The 14,793-nt window shown below is 48.2% G+C and overlaps 3 protein-coding genes across 4 annotated transcripts in view; all 3 read left to right on the top strand.

The window, feature by feature from the left end:
- The window catches only part of LOC127046389 (leucine zipper putative tumor suppressor 3-like), a 370,036-nt gene that overhangs the window by 142,151 nt on the left and 213,092 nt on the right, over nt 1–14,793 (top strand). The window lies entirely within an intron of this gene.
- UBOX5 (U-box domain containing 5) overlaps nt 4,057–14,793 on the top strand; it is a 30,780-nt gene continuing 20,043 nt past the window's right edge. The window contains exon 1 of one of the 2 annotated variants that reach the window (XM_050943382.1): nt 4,057–4,136. The gene's annotated coding sequence lies outside the window, so the exon portion shown is untranslated. Of the gene's footprint in view, nt 4,137–11,194; nt 11,289–14,793 lie in introns of those variants that run through there. The other variant, XM_050943383.1, reaches the window with a different exon arrangement.
- Nucleotides 4,060–13,116, top strand: FASTKD5 (FAST kinase domains 5). The gene is made up of 2 exons (XM_050943364.1): nt 4,060–4,136; nt 9,409–13,116. Exon 2 carries the CDS (start codon nt 9,447–9,449, stop codon nt 11,910–11,912), a length of 2,466 nt encoding a protein of 821 aa, XP_050799321.1. The 5' UTR covers nt 4,060–4,136; nt 9,409–9,446; the 3' UTR covers nt 11,913–13,116.

The following is a 14,793-nucleotide window of genomic DNA, read 5'->3' as shown; positions in this document are numbered from 1 at the left end:
GGATTTGATGCCAAGGGATTAACAAAGTGATCATTGTTCCTCTGTTCCACCTGAGAGCCTGAGAATGGAGCTGCGAGCACTGGGAGGGTCCTGGAATGTTTGTTCTGGAGAGTTCCGCCTGCTGTTTATTTCAATAGGGTTATTTATTAGCTTCTTCATTTCTTTCCCACCTTTGCAACACTCCAGCCAGGCTCCAAGAGTGGCCCTACACCTTCAATGCATGTTTCTGTCTGACAGCTGTCACAAGCAACCTCCTGCGATCACTGCCCTTGGGGAGAAAGGACACACACGCACACCGGTCCCTTTTTAGTGTGTTTATGACTGCGGGTGGGCGCAGGGCCAGGCCTGCGTGGATTCAACTGCAGGATCAGGACCCTAATGAGAGTCCCTGCTGTCTGCGCGAGGGAGGGAGAACAACTGTACAGGTAAATGCAATGGTAAAACCCCCAAATTTGCCCAGCAGGCCAAAGAGCAGAAGTCGGACCTGAACTTGCTTGTAACTCCTTGAGTGAAATTGACTAGGTCTTAAACTGATGGGATTCCATCAATAAAACAGCAGGAGGGGAGGGGATCAGAGGAATGGGCTGCTTAACCTGCCACCATCAGTTTGCGGCTGCATTGCCTGATGCCCCACCTGTTCTGGTCAGGTTTTGAGGGGGTGATTTTCAATCCCCTGAATGTCTTTGAAATCTTACCCCATCCCCAGCTGCTCTGTTCTGCTCAGATGGAGCTGGAGGGAGCCCAGTCCTTGAACGCAGAATTGCTTCTTGTTCCAGAGGCTGAATAGAAACTCCAGAGTTCAGCTTGTCATGTCAGTGTCCTGGCTACTGCCTTACACCGTCCTATCTACCCCAGCTCTGGAAATGGGGGCTTGGGAGCATATGATGAAAAACAATGCGCTGGGAGAGGCTAGCTTATGGTAAGGGATAAGTCACTAAAGCGGACAGGTTCTCGCATCCTGGCTACTGCTGTGGTTCAGCCATGACACTCAGGCAAGAACTTCCACGTCCCAATACACGGAGATGAGCAAGAGGGACGAGGGGTTTCCCAGAGTCGCCTGGAGGAGCCATCAAATATTCTTACTCTACCCATGGAGCTAGCAGAGGGCTCTCTCACTTCTCACTTCAGCCCACTTGCCACCATTGCTGTCTGGGTAATCAACATGGCAACATGAAGAGGTATCAGGGGATCGCAACCATCTTGCTCTTCCTCTACTGCTAAATGGAAGGTGGATCCTGACTAGATTCCCAAGTAGGTGGGAGAGGGATCCCTGTACAGAAAAGGTTGAGTACCACTAAGCTTCTGTTGATTCTTATAACAACAGCACAAACAGTGCTCTACTGTGTGTCATAAGCCCAGTACTGCTGATGGTGATCCTCCTTTATCTCAAGTGGTAGGGGCCCCAGTGTTGCCTTGGAGTTCTGCATGGGCATGGCTGGGGTGTGCAGCATCATGAAAATGCAACGTCCCAGGTGGGCTCAGTGTTTACAGCATGAAGCAACACTCACATAAATGAATGGGGTGCACCAAACAAAGCAATTAGAAAAAATGGGAACCAGAGCACTAGACTGGGTGACAGGAATCCCTGAATTCGAACACTGACTCTAACGCATAGGGAAGGGGAGCACAGGATGGGGGGCTGGAACAGAGAGAGTGAGAGGGACGGGGAGACAGGCTGGAGGAGTTGGATCTCTGAGGGTCAGGGGAAGAACACAAGTTGGGAGGGTCAGATCGGTGAGTGTCAGAGACAAGCACAGGATGGTGAGGTTGGATTGCTGAGGGTCAGGGGAGGGGCACAGGATAGGGGGTGGATCGGTGAGGGTTGGGGAAGGAACACATGGTGGGAGTTGGATTGGTGAAGGTCAGGGAAGTTTGGGGAACACAGGCGGGGGTGTCAGATCAGTGAAGGTCAGGGGAGGAGCACAGGATCGGGGGGGTGAATCAGTGAGGATTAGGGAGGAGCACAGCATGGGGAGTGGATCAGTGAGGGTCGGGGGAGGAGCACAGGATGGGGGCATGAATGGGAGAGGCTCAGAGGAGAAGCACAGGATGGGAAGTGGATTGGTGAGGGTCAGGGGAGAAGCAGGATAGGAGCGTGAATGGGTGAGGCTCAGAGGAGGAGCACAGGATGGGAGGTGGATCAGTAATGTAAGGGGAGGTTGGGGAGCAGAGGCAGGGGGTGGATCATTGAGGGTCAGAAGGCTGGCGGGGTGGATCAGTGAAGATTGGGGAAATTGGGGAGCACAGGCCTAGGGACTGGATTGGAGAGGGTTGGAGGGACAGAGAGCACAGGTCATGGGGGGGGGGGCTTAGCGGGGAGGGTCACACAAGTCTCCCTGAAATGAATTTGAAATGTTGGTCCGTTTGCCCACCCTGTGTTCTGGAACACGACTGGGGAAATCGCACACACAAAGGAAGGTGGGATTCACACCCCCTGCTCAGGCACATCTCTAGCCTGTGCTATAGGAGAACTCCCCTGTAACAGCAATAGTAGACCCCTTATCTTGCCTGTGGGCTCGCACACTCATTCAGCCACACAAAGCTGGTTCATTCCAACACACACACAAGAGCAGGGCTGATCCCCCTTGATACCCACTCCTGGCTCACATACAGCTGCTGGGATGTCACACTGTCAGGACCGGCGCTAGGGGTTTTAGTGCCCTAGGTGCACGACAATTTCACCGCCCCGTGCGCTGGTCCCGCAGCTCCGGTGGAGCTGCCGCAGTCGTGGCTGCGGACGGTTGGCTGCTCTGCGGCTCTGGTGGAGCTGCCGCAGTCGTGCCTGCGGGAGGTCCACCGGAGCGATTGCCTAGGCCGCCTAAATGGAAGCGCCGGCCCTGCACACTGTAAGTGAATGGGTGACGTAATACCGAATTCCCAGTGACCTGAGCACCTCGGCCATCATCCAGTTGCTCATGTTACAGCTGCTCCCTACCATAGTTATTTCACATGACAGCAGGAGAACTGTTCTGCTCAAGATCTCCTTCTGCCTCAGTACCAGGGGGCTGCTGCCAAGCTGACTGTATGCTGGGAACGGTCAGGCCTGAAGTTGCCATTTCTAGTTAAAACCCCGAAGTCCCTGGCGGTCTGATGGCCTCAGACCCAGCACAAGCCGCAGTTAGACTTCTCCTCCTGACCTTGCCGCTGGCCGAGGCAACAGCTGCACAAGGCTAATGCGGCTTGTCCTAGCCCCAGAAAAGACAACACATCTGTCTGGAGCGGCTGGTTTCCCCTACGGCAGTAGTTGGTGCATCTTATCACTGTCAGATGAATGTCCAGAGCTCCCCCATAGCTGGAGATTAATACAGGAATATACCCTGTGATCAGTGACTTATACTAGCCACACATCAATGAAGCAACATTACATGGGAGCTTTAATAACATTTTTTGATCTCATACAATGGTGGAACGACATGTGACACTGTGTGGTAATGCCATGATGCTGGCATGACCCCAGGTAGCAGAGGTGTGACACCATGTGGCACCGGCATGATACTGGCATGCCCCCAGGCAGCAGAAACGTTACACTACGTAGCACTAGCGTGATGGTCATTTTGTCAAGTGTCCGTCGTGCAACACGGTGGTGCTGATCCCCACATGGCTGAGAGATGACGAAGCGTGGCAATGGCGTGGCACTGGCATGTTGGTGTTAGCATGAGGCTGGCGTGACCCCAGCTGGCAAAGGCGTGACATCGGTGGCGTTGGCATGACAACAGGTGGCAGGGGCGTGCCATCGGTGGCGTTGGCATGACAACAGGTGGCAGGGGCGTGACATCGGTGGCGTTGGCATGACAACAGGTGGCAGGGGCGTGCCCCCAGTTGCCGCTGATGCCCCCGGCCGGACGCGAGGCGCGGTCTCGACTCTGCCCAGGGGCCGGGCACAAGCGCAGACCCCGCGGAGGGGGTAGGCGGGGCCCAGTCGGTCTTGCGGGGAGTGAGCGCCCTCTGGCGGGCCCACGCCGACGCCGCAGGCACAGCGCTCCCCATTACAGGCGCAGCCCGGCCCCTCTCGCCTCCCGTCGCGGCGGAAGTGCGTAAGGGTCAGGTGACCGGAAGCGTTCGGCGGCGACGGGGCAGGGTGATTCCAGGCAGGAGGGCGAGACCCGGCAACGGAGACAGCGAGCGGCGCGGCCCAGGTGAGTGCGGGCAGAGAACCGGCCCGGGGAGAGGCCCGGACCCCCACTGCCGCCGGCTCGCGCCCCCTGCCCCGGGCGCGCGCCTCGCGAGTGTCCCTGTCACCGCCAGGCCCTTCTCGGGCTCCCGCCAGCGCGTGCACAGTGCGGGGGGGGGGGGAGCGGGCGTGCCCCGCACACACGTTACACGCGTGGCGTGTGCCCGGCACGTGAGCCCTGCTGCTGCTCCCCGTGTGCTGGCGTGCCCCGCGTGTTGCGTGTGCCGACACGCACCGATGTCCTTGCCGGGCGGGGCACACGGGTGACTGCCCCGCTCGCTCAGGCAGGCCACGCAGCCCCGCCGGGACCTGGAGCCACCCCCCTCTGCAGCCGATCACTGGGTCTGACCCCTGTGGTAATGCAGGGACAGGGGCACATCGCTTCCTGCGAGTGTCGTTCATGCTTGGTCGCCTGCTCGTGCTGCCTTCTGTAGTGTGGGTCAGGTGCTCCTGGGGAGTAGGGTGACCAGATGTCCCGATTTTATAGGGACAGTCCCGATTTTTGTGTCTTTTTCTTATATAGGCTTCTATTATTGCCTGTCCCGATTTTTCACACTTGCTGTCTGGTCACTGTAGGTGACCCCACACAGTGCCAATCGCGAGCTCTTCTACCCAAAGTTTAGCCTGCATGTTGCCTCATGTGTCTGCCTTGTTCAACACCAGGTGGCGGCAGGCACCTGTATCTAATTCTCCATGATTCCTGGGTGTGAAACACACCATGGAGCTCTCACCCCTCCAAATACTCTGAATACACAATTGGAGCAGCTCTGCTGAGCGCAGCTGCTTTTTTTAGTCATTCCTTTGTCCTTAACCCACTTTACAGGCATTAGCTATACTCTTAGCCAAACCTGAATCCTATATAAAATATGCAATTTTACACCTAATTTTAACATTTGGGTCCACATGTGCTGGTATTTGTTGGAAGATGATATCATCCCTTCCTTTTTTAATTGATGGGGCTAGCATAGTGTGTAATACATAACTTATGTGATACATAGCAGTGAGACTGTAATGGGAAATGTACTCCAAGTGGGAATGACACAAAGATTTCTTAATGTTAGTTATCAAGCATATATTTGTAATTTTTTGAGTGTCCAAAAGTGTATTAGATGCTTCAGACTCCAGGAAAGGTATCTTTCCTGTCCCTTAGAATGTATAGCCTGAGGTTCCTGTTCTGCAACTTAATCAGCACAATTGGAACCATTTGTCATCCTTGGTGCTCCACAAGTGTCCACCCATCCAGATCTACTGCAGGATTGGAGCCTGTATTAGACATGACCCACAAAATGAGGGTCAGAAGGAAGGGGCTGAGGAAGGATAAGACGGACAGTGTCATCTCTTGGGACTTCCATAAGACATGCATGCAGCTTGAGGGGTCCAGTTATGTTTGCTCTTTAACTTGCTTCTCATACATGACATGGCAGAAGAGAGTTTCCAGGAGGGATTTGAATGGAGAGAAGTGGGGATGTTGGCAGCCTGTTTACACATGGAGAGGAGCATAGGAAGGAGTACAGAGGTGTGAGAGCAGGAAGGAACAAAGGGCATTGAGGCTGGCATGTGTCATTGGTGATGGGAAGAGGGACCTGTACAAGAAAATACATTTGGAGGAGGAAATGAAGGACTAGCTTGAAAGTTCATCTGGCATGTTGTTGGGATTTGAAGATGCAAGTAACATAGATTAAGTGATAAGCAAGAAAGATTCTAAAGTGTCTTTCTCTCAAGACTTGGCATATCTTGTCCAGTGTCCTTCCCCCTCCTTTTTCTATCTCTTCTCCATGTTCTTCTGTTGGCTCTCAGGAGGGCTAGTTCCATGGATTTGAAATCAAGGGACCGGTGAATAAACTCTTAACACTACATAGCACCTTCCCAACGCACTTCTGATTTGTTTTAACCATTCTAACAGGGTTCCTAGCATGATTCTGGTGAGCTCTGTGACCCTGGGCACATCATTGACTGGCTCTGTGATGCACTTTCATCTGGGTAAAATGGGGATAATCATCTCATAGGAATGTTTTGAAGGTTAGTTCACTAATGGTAGCAAAGTGCTTTGAGATTCTTGGCTAAAAGAGCAAAATAGATTAATTTATTTTTAATAGATGGCATCCCTTGCATCAATGAACGTGTGCGTTGTTAGTGGAATAAATAATATAGAGCACACAGAAAAGACCAAAAAATAGACTGTAAAGAAACCTGCATATCCTGCACTTAAAGTGGTCTGACAGTCAACAACTAGCTTATACTGGGCCACAAAGCTCACCTAATTTAAGCTCCAGCAGACTTCTGGAAGAGGAGCTGGTTTCAGAGATGGGTGGGCCTCTACTGGGCAGGTGCTTCCCAGTATACATGCTAACTACTCAGGCTACGCCCTGGGGCCAGATTTTGGGTCTTACACAGATCATACTTCTACCATTCTAGGCTATCTATCAAGAGACATGGGAAGATGGCTCTATGTCAATTACATTTAACTCCAGGTTGCCCTGACAACCCTAAGAGCTAAAAATGTTTTTGTTGTTAAACGAAATCCTGAGTTTGGCAGGCATTGATAGGGAAGGCCAGAGAAAAGATTCCTACCTGCTGTTGACAGTGGATTTGCTGGGGCCTGCATTGTGCCAATATGTAATGGCTATTTGCCTTATTTTTATTGTATGTGTACTAAGGGGTAGTGGTGTTTGTTTTGTTTATCAGAGCATCTGCTAGATTAGAGGGATTGGGTGGCATTCTCACACATAGGATGAGCTGTTGCTTTCTGCAGCATTAGCCAAAGTCCCAAACACAGTGCGTTGCTGTGATTCAGAGCCATCAAGGCTGAAGAAACCATTATGATCTTGTCTGATCTTCTCTTGGGCTACCAACAGCATGAACTGTTATGAGGAAGCTGATTTTGGGTTTAACACTGACGTCTAACTTTGTGCTTTCTGGCATGGACAAAGACACAATTATTGCCCTAACCAATGCGGTTTTGATACAGATAAGGCATCGAACAGGAGTAGCTGCAAATGAGTTTTATCTACCCTTTAATTTTTTTATTTAATAAAATGTCTAAAACGTCCTCTTTTCTAGCAATCTTTTCTTTAATTCTTTCTAATTTCTTTTAGAATCTTTTTTTTTTTCTGCTTTGATTTCTCACGATAACCATTTCCCTTCTTCCTTTGCTTTCTCTTCTGGTCTCAGTCTCTTCACCCAAGTTGTTTTTTCACCTTTTCGCCCTCTCCTGTTCTAAACCTCCTCCTGCCACCTCCAATTAGCCATTCTTCCAGCGACAGAAAACATGAGTGAGGCACCCTATGCAACATGGCTAAGAAAAGCAGGATAAATGAAGCACTGTGAGAGGGCACTACTGGTCTGTTTTTTTTTTATTGCTGCTACAATGGGGAATTCTGCATAAAACTCAGCTAAGCATTTACTAGGCTTTTTTCCTTCTTCTTGTCATGGGTGTGACATGCTTGTACTCACTCAGGAAGCTCTGTTTTTATGCTGAGTCATAAAGGCATCTATAACACCTTACTGTCCCTGTGGCTGGAGGCTGTTGTGCAGAGGAGCACAGAAGCTAATACATGTTGCTGTTGTAGTGTCTTCACCGAGCTTTGGCTTCCCTAATTACTTGGCATCCCGCAGTTCCAACACATGTTTCTTCTAAATAATGAAAGAAAGAAAGTGAGCTTTCAAGGAAGTTGAAAATGCTAGAAGATGGCTGTCTAATACCTCCTCAGGGTTATCCACACAAGGTGGGGGAAGTATATTTTACACAGAGCAGTGACCTGATGCTGTAACTAATCGCCATCTGACTCATCCTAAAGAGGCTGAATTGGCTGCTTACCCAGGATGGCTACACTAGATTTTTGTTTTGGCAATTTTCTCATTGTTGCCTTCCAGTAGCAGTGGTGAGAGCACTCTTATAGCCATGGCCCCTGGTGGTGACTAGCATTTTAAGCACTACGTCATCTAAACCTGTAGAAAACTTACCCAGGCCTAAAGAATGGAACTCTCTTTGGTATCTTTACAGTTCTTCTGAGTACTAATTTTCAGTGTGTGATAGTGTAACAGCAGCTTGTGACTTTGGGGGGGTTTCTCTCATGCTTTTTATTGCCCTCCCCCTCCCCAATCTCCTTGATTCTAGGGCTGCTTTTCTTCCCTAGCAGTGTGAACAGTCACTAACAGCAGCCATTTACGTTTGTTTTGGTGGTAGGGAGCAAATCCTTCTGGCAAGCTAGTTCCACTCCAGTTTTCATTCTGTGCACCACTTCATAAGAGAGAGACCCTCTCCCATATCCACCCCCCCTCCCAATACCCCAGCCTTACATTACGTAGTCTCAGAATACTTCCATCTGTGGAGCAATGCTTGTCCTTGGGCCTCATTTTCAGAACTACTGGGGTTCTGGCTGGTGCTTCTTAATAGAACGGAGTCTTCTGAAACACAATCTAATGGAATTGTTAGAGCTTTGATGACAGAGTTATAAACATGTTAAAGGGACACACGGAGTCTTTTGAAACACAATCTAATGGAATTGTTAGAGCTTTGATGACAGAGTTATAAACATGTTAAAGGGACACACTCAGCTTGAAATCTAATCAGTTTTAAAAATGAGTTAAAAGTATGTTAGGTCCTTTCACGAACTGAAGAAACAGAAATGTTTCCTCTAATCTGAGAGCCATTTTATAAGTTACCTGTAACAGGCCACGTCCAAAATCGATTGCTCAGGGATCGATATATCGCGTCTAATCTAGACGCGATATATCGATCCCCGAGCGCGCTTATATCGATTCCGGAACTCCATCAACCCCAACGGAGTTCCAGAATCGACAGGGAGAGCCGCGAACATCGATCCCGCGCGGTGTGGACGGGTGAGTAATCCGATCTTAGATATTCGACTTCAGCTACGTTATTCACGTAGGTGAAGTTGCGTATCTAAGATCGATTTCCCCCCCCCCCCCGTAGTGTGGACCAGCCCACAGTTGCGTTGCCAATCCTATCAATTCCATAATGCATCAGGTCTTCCATTTTGCAAAATAACTTGAGTTGTTGATCTTGGGTAGAGTTTGCATGTGGTAATTTTGGACAGTACTCTCAGCTGCTAACTTGCAGGAAAACCCCTGATACTCAGTAATTCTTTGTAAACCGTGTGGGAAACCAGGACACACTCACACCATCTAACGTACTATAGTGTTAAAGGTTATGTTTTTAAAAAATGCATCATGATAGATGGAAGCCACTCATTCTTCATCTGCCCTTTTTTCAGTACCTGGAGACAATTCTGAGCCCAGTAAGTTGTGATCCATGGCTACAGTGATAACATGCCGAAGATTTCCACGAGGCGTTCGCAGCATGGTTGCATTTTCAACTACAACCAAGTGTGGGACCAAGAAGAGAATTCCTATTAGAAAACAAAAGGAGGATGAGAGCCCTGAAGTGAGTGACACAGATGCTAAAGCTGAGGCTTCTATCAGATTGCTGAACCCTCTGGAATACAGAGTACTTTATAATCCATCGGCCTACACAGGAATCAAAACCGCATCCCATCAGAATGCTGCTAGAAACTGTGACGATAGTAAAGGGCCACTTGGAAGTGAATTCTCCAGCACTGGTGCTAAGCAGTTTCAGTATACGTACAGCATCACCTGTTCTCAAAGCCAGTCAAGCACAAAACGCACCTTGCTGGATCTGAAGTTCTATAAAACTCTTTCCACACAGGCCAACTCGGAGCCTCCAGCCACGCTGGAGCCCAAGGAAGACAAATTGGAGACCTATGACACTAAGGAAGACCCCAGAATGTTTCAGAAGCACAGACCCGAATACCGATCTCTAAGTTATGACAGGTCCGAGACCTTGCAGGTCCTTCCCCTAGAAGAAGGTGACTTGATATTACATAAAGTAACTGTTCTTAAGAATGGCCCGATCCCAGGAACCATGGTGCAATATTTTTGCAAGCTGAGCTGTTTGCCAGTGGAGCAGCATGTGATGGTGAGGTCCAATAGTAAGTTTATGATGTTGTGTCGTTACGCAGTTGAAAACATCCAGCTGTTTAGCATCTCGGAACTCACTGACATTTTAAAGGCCTTTATCTGTTTAGGCATTCCACCAACCCACTCCATGCTGAATGTGTATGAGACTGAATTTTGCCGTCGGGTGTGGGACATGAGCCTGGATCAGCTACTGCTGGTGGCTGACCTGTGGCGCTGCTTGGGACGCAGCGTGCCTCACTATTTACAGATCTCCTTCAATTATGTTACCTTGCATTGGAAAGACCTCACCTTGCCTCAGCTTGTTCAGCTGATTTATATCATAGGCGAAGGTCGGAGCGTACCCCAGGATTTAATGCAGAAGTTGGAGACTTTAGTGTTGAAGTACTTGGATTCCTTCAACTTGGAGGAAGTGGGCACCATTTCCTTAGGGTTCTTCAAGTCCAACAGTGCCTTTTCTGAGCATGTCATGAGAAAAATTGGAGACAGGGTGTCAGGCCAGATGGCAGACATGAGCAATTATGCTTTAGTGAATGTACTTAAGATGTTCCGCTATACTCATGTAGATCATTTAGAATTCTTGAAGCAACTTGGGAAAGTCATTCCTCCTCGGATTGGTACTATAGGCATTCAGGGTGTCATGCACATAACTCTTGCCTGTTCAGCCTTGCATTACCTCGATGAAGGGATTATGAATGCAGTAGCTTCTTCGTTGCCTTCCAGGGTGATGTATTGCCGTAGTAAAGATGTTGCTAAATTCTTGTGGTCATTCGGATGCCTGAATTATGAGCCGCCTAATGCAGAGAGGTTTTACTCCAGCCTCATAGAGCAGATGTACAGAAAGATGCATGAATTTGAGAAGTTCCCAGAACATCTCCTCACCTGTTTGTTGGCTCTGGCATTTGTTGGGCACTTCCCAGATGACCTAATAGATTACACTCTGAGTGCTGAATTTATTCAGTTAACCAGAGAGAGTAAATTTGAGCTTAAAAAGGACCTGTTCACTCTTGATGGTAGTGTAGAGATAGAGTGCCCAGATTACAAAGGTAATCGCCTTACGCCACAGTTTCAGCAAGAGGTTACTGAGATGCTGTGGAATTTTACGAAGAAGGAAATCTGCATAAAGCCGGAAGTGACAGAAGCTGTCTCTCTACTTGAGGTAATGTTAGGTGGACCCCAGTATGTCAAACACCACATGATTTTGCCTCACACTAGATCAGATGATATGGAGGTCCACTTGGGCACAGACCGAAAACCGTTACCTTTTAACTTAAAAGCTGCCGCAGCAGCTAAAGGAGAACTGCAAGACATTGGAGTCAGTCTCACAGATAACTTAATGAATCAGCTGCTGAAGGGGAAGTCCAGCGGCAAGTCACTTGTGGGTAATAAAACTCAGACAGAGACTTGTAGCCAGAAGGAGGCAGTAGAACAGAAGCAGGCTCCACCCATTAGGAATCATTCTGCATTTTCATATGAGGTTCCTCTGACTGACACTATTTTGAATGTCTTGACCAAATCAAAGACCTCTCCTGAAAATTGTCCCTCCCAGCTAAGGCTGCAGCCCAGAGGCGTGAAGCTAGCCATTCAGGTGTCAAACAGGAACCAGTACTGTTATGGTTCTAAACAGTTGTTGGGACTACATAGCTTGAAAAGGAGGCAGCTACAGAAACTGGGATATGTGGTAGTCGAGCTGCCCTTTTGGGAATGGCTTCCTTTGCTCAGACGGACCCGTTCAGAGAAATTGAGCTACCTGCACCACAAAGTGTTCAACTCAGTTCTTTAAGAATAACAGTGTCATCAAAAAGCTATTTGACAAATTAATGTCTGAATCAACTTCTGAAGGGGAATCTGCCTGGCTATACAAAGTGAAATAGCCATACAGATGCTTCTGTCTGTCTCTCATCACTGTTTAAAATGGTCCCTCTCTTAGAATAACTTACTTTGGTAGCTGCTTTGCAGGCAGAGTATGCAGGCAGAGACTTGACAGCCGTGTTAGCAGGTTCATCCTGCTGCCTCATCTACAGCTGTAAATCCCAAGCTTGTTCAGCTTGTAAGGAGATCCCAGAGTGATTCTATTACAAATAAAATCTCTAATAACATACTCTTTTATCCACAACACCTTTTCCCTTCAAGCGAGAGCCGGTGGGTTTGGTTGCTCGGTGTGTGAAAACCAGCCTCTCCTTCAGGGTGATGTATCAATGCAGTCACCTGGAGAAGAATTGGTGAATTCTAAAGTGTGCACATGCCCCGTGCCACAGACACCTCTTGCCCATGGGTACCTACCACACTGGTCTGGGTGTCAGGGAAATGGGCTTCCCTGTGCTTTGGCGCCTTCCAGTGCTTCTAGTTTGCAGATGTATGGGAAGGATTCCAGGGCTTCCCCTTTCTTGGGTTTATAGTGAAAGTGAAGGAGCTGGTGAGTGGTATGGGGCTGGGTTGACAGCATGAGTGCTGGAGAGGAGGGGGATGGGAGAGGGACTGTTGTGTTGGCCATTGGTTTCTCATGCATATGTACACACACAAAAAGGCTTAGAGGGAACATAGGTCTTGGATCGCTCTCAGTGGAGAGGCATTCACCTTACACAACACCCAATTATGTTGGTACTAATTAGTCGTGTTGATGGCAGTCTGACTCACATAGGTAAAGGCTGAACGGCCTAGAAATCTAACTATCCATCTTAAGTGGTTCCTCCAAGTTGAGGTTGAATCACATAGACCAGGCAGTGTGGCAGAAGCTTGTACTGCTGCTGTCTAGCCTATCTATTCTGTAGATTAAAAGAGGGTTTTAGTCCTCACCTGCTTAGTTGATATACTTATTGCATCACATCTAAAATTAGATGCTGAAATCTTTGGGGACAGGGAATAGGTCTTTGCTCTGTAAAGGTCCTAGCACATTTTGGAGCATTATGTAAATTATCATCTTCCTCTTATTTTATACCATGTTTTATTTCGGATCCCATACTAATAAACCATGCTAGTAGCGGGAAGCCTATGCTGTCGCTTGAGTGTAATTGGTAAATTTATGTGAGTAAATATGGGGGCTCTTATTTCCACGTGCTGTGATGCAATGTTGCCCTTCGTATGTGTGCCCCAAACTTTGTGCGCCCCAAACTTTGTGCCCAGAGTTGCCCCCTGAGTGGAGGCAGAGCCACCTCTTTGTTAGTCCTACTTCCTGTCATCAGCTGTCACAGTCAACCACCACCGAACCTTTGGACTCCAGCATTCCATCTGGTTCTCACAGGGCCCAGATATGATTGAACCTTGCAACATGCTACACAAAATGAGCTTTCAGCTGTTTCCCTGTCTTCCCACTGACTCAACAGACATTCTAGGCCTCCGAGTGACCGTCCTGGAAGAAGTATCAGTTTGTGCGGGTGGCAAATTAGGGTTGTGTGCTGAGGGGAGTGTCTGTGTCTTTTGGGGGTTATTGTGCATGCCAGTTGAATTGAGTGGGTGGTTGTGTTTACTGGGGCATTGTGCTGGGAGATCTGTGTGGGTGGTAGTTTGGGTGCTCAGCTGTGGCCGTTAGACCAAGCAATCCACCATCTCAGTCTGTCTCCTACAACCAATGAACTGTTGCTTGCAAAGTAGCTGTCATGTAAAGGTGGTAATTAGTTGAAGTACCTTTGATATCCCAATGGTCTAGGACTCTTGATATAGCATAGATATATGCCTTACTGTAGGGGTACACCAAACAGGTATTATTCATAAAGTCAAAAAGCCTGAGAACTTAAAATTTGGATGGCAGCAGCCCATAAATCCTACCGATAAGAACATAGGGCCGTACTGAGTCAGATCAAAGGTCCATCTAGCCCAGTATCCTGTCTTCTGACAGTGGCCAATGCCAGGTGTCCCAGAGGGAATGAACAGAACAGGTAATCAATGAGTGGTCCATCCCCTGTCGCCCATTCCCAGCTTCTGGCAAATAGAGGCTAGGGTCACCATCCCTGCCCATCCTGGCTAATAGCCATTGATCGACCTATCCTCCATGAACTCATCTACTTCTTTTTTGAACCCTGTTATAGTCTTGGCCTTCACAACATCCTCTGGCAAGTAGTTCCACGGGGTGATGGTGCGTTGTGTGAAAAAATACTTCCTTTTATTTGTTTTAAACCTGCTGCCTATTAATTTCATTTGGTGACCCTTCGCTCTTGTGGCACCTTAGAGACTAACAAATTTATTTCAGCATGAGCTTTCGTGAGCTACAGCTCACTTCTTCGGATGCATAGAATGGAACACACAGACAGGAGATATTTATACATACAGAGAACATGAAAAGGTGGAAGTATGCATACCAACACGAAGAGTCTAATCAATTGAGATGAGCTATCATCAGCAGGAGAAAAAAAACTTTTGAAGTGATAATTAAGATGACCCATAGAAGGTGTGAGGAGAACTTAACATAGGGAAATAGATTCAATTAGTGTAATGACCCAACCATTCTGAGTCTCTGTTTAAGCCTGAGTTAATTGTATCGAATTTGCATATTAATTCGAGTTCAGCGGTCTCTCTTTGGAGTCTGTTTTTGGAGGTTTTCTGTTGCAAAATTTGCCAAATTGGTGGCTGTAGCTCACGAAAGCTCATGCTGAAATAAATTTGTTAGTCTCTAAGATGCCACAAGTACTCCTGTTCTTTTTGTGGATACAGACTAACATGGCTGCTAC

This window comes from Gopherus flavomarginatus, chromosome 3 (assembly GCF_025201925.1).
Source record: "Gopherus flavomarginatus isolate rGopFla2 chromosome 3, rGopFla2.mat.asm, whole genome shotgun sequence".
Lineage (NCBI taxonomy): Eukaryota > Metazoa > Chordata > Testudines > Testudinidae > Gopherus > Gopherus flavomarginatus.
This window is presented reverse-complemented; position numbering and strand designations above follow the sequence as displayed.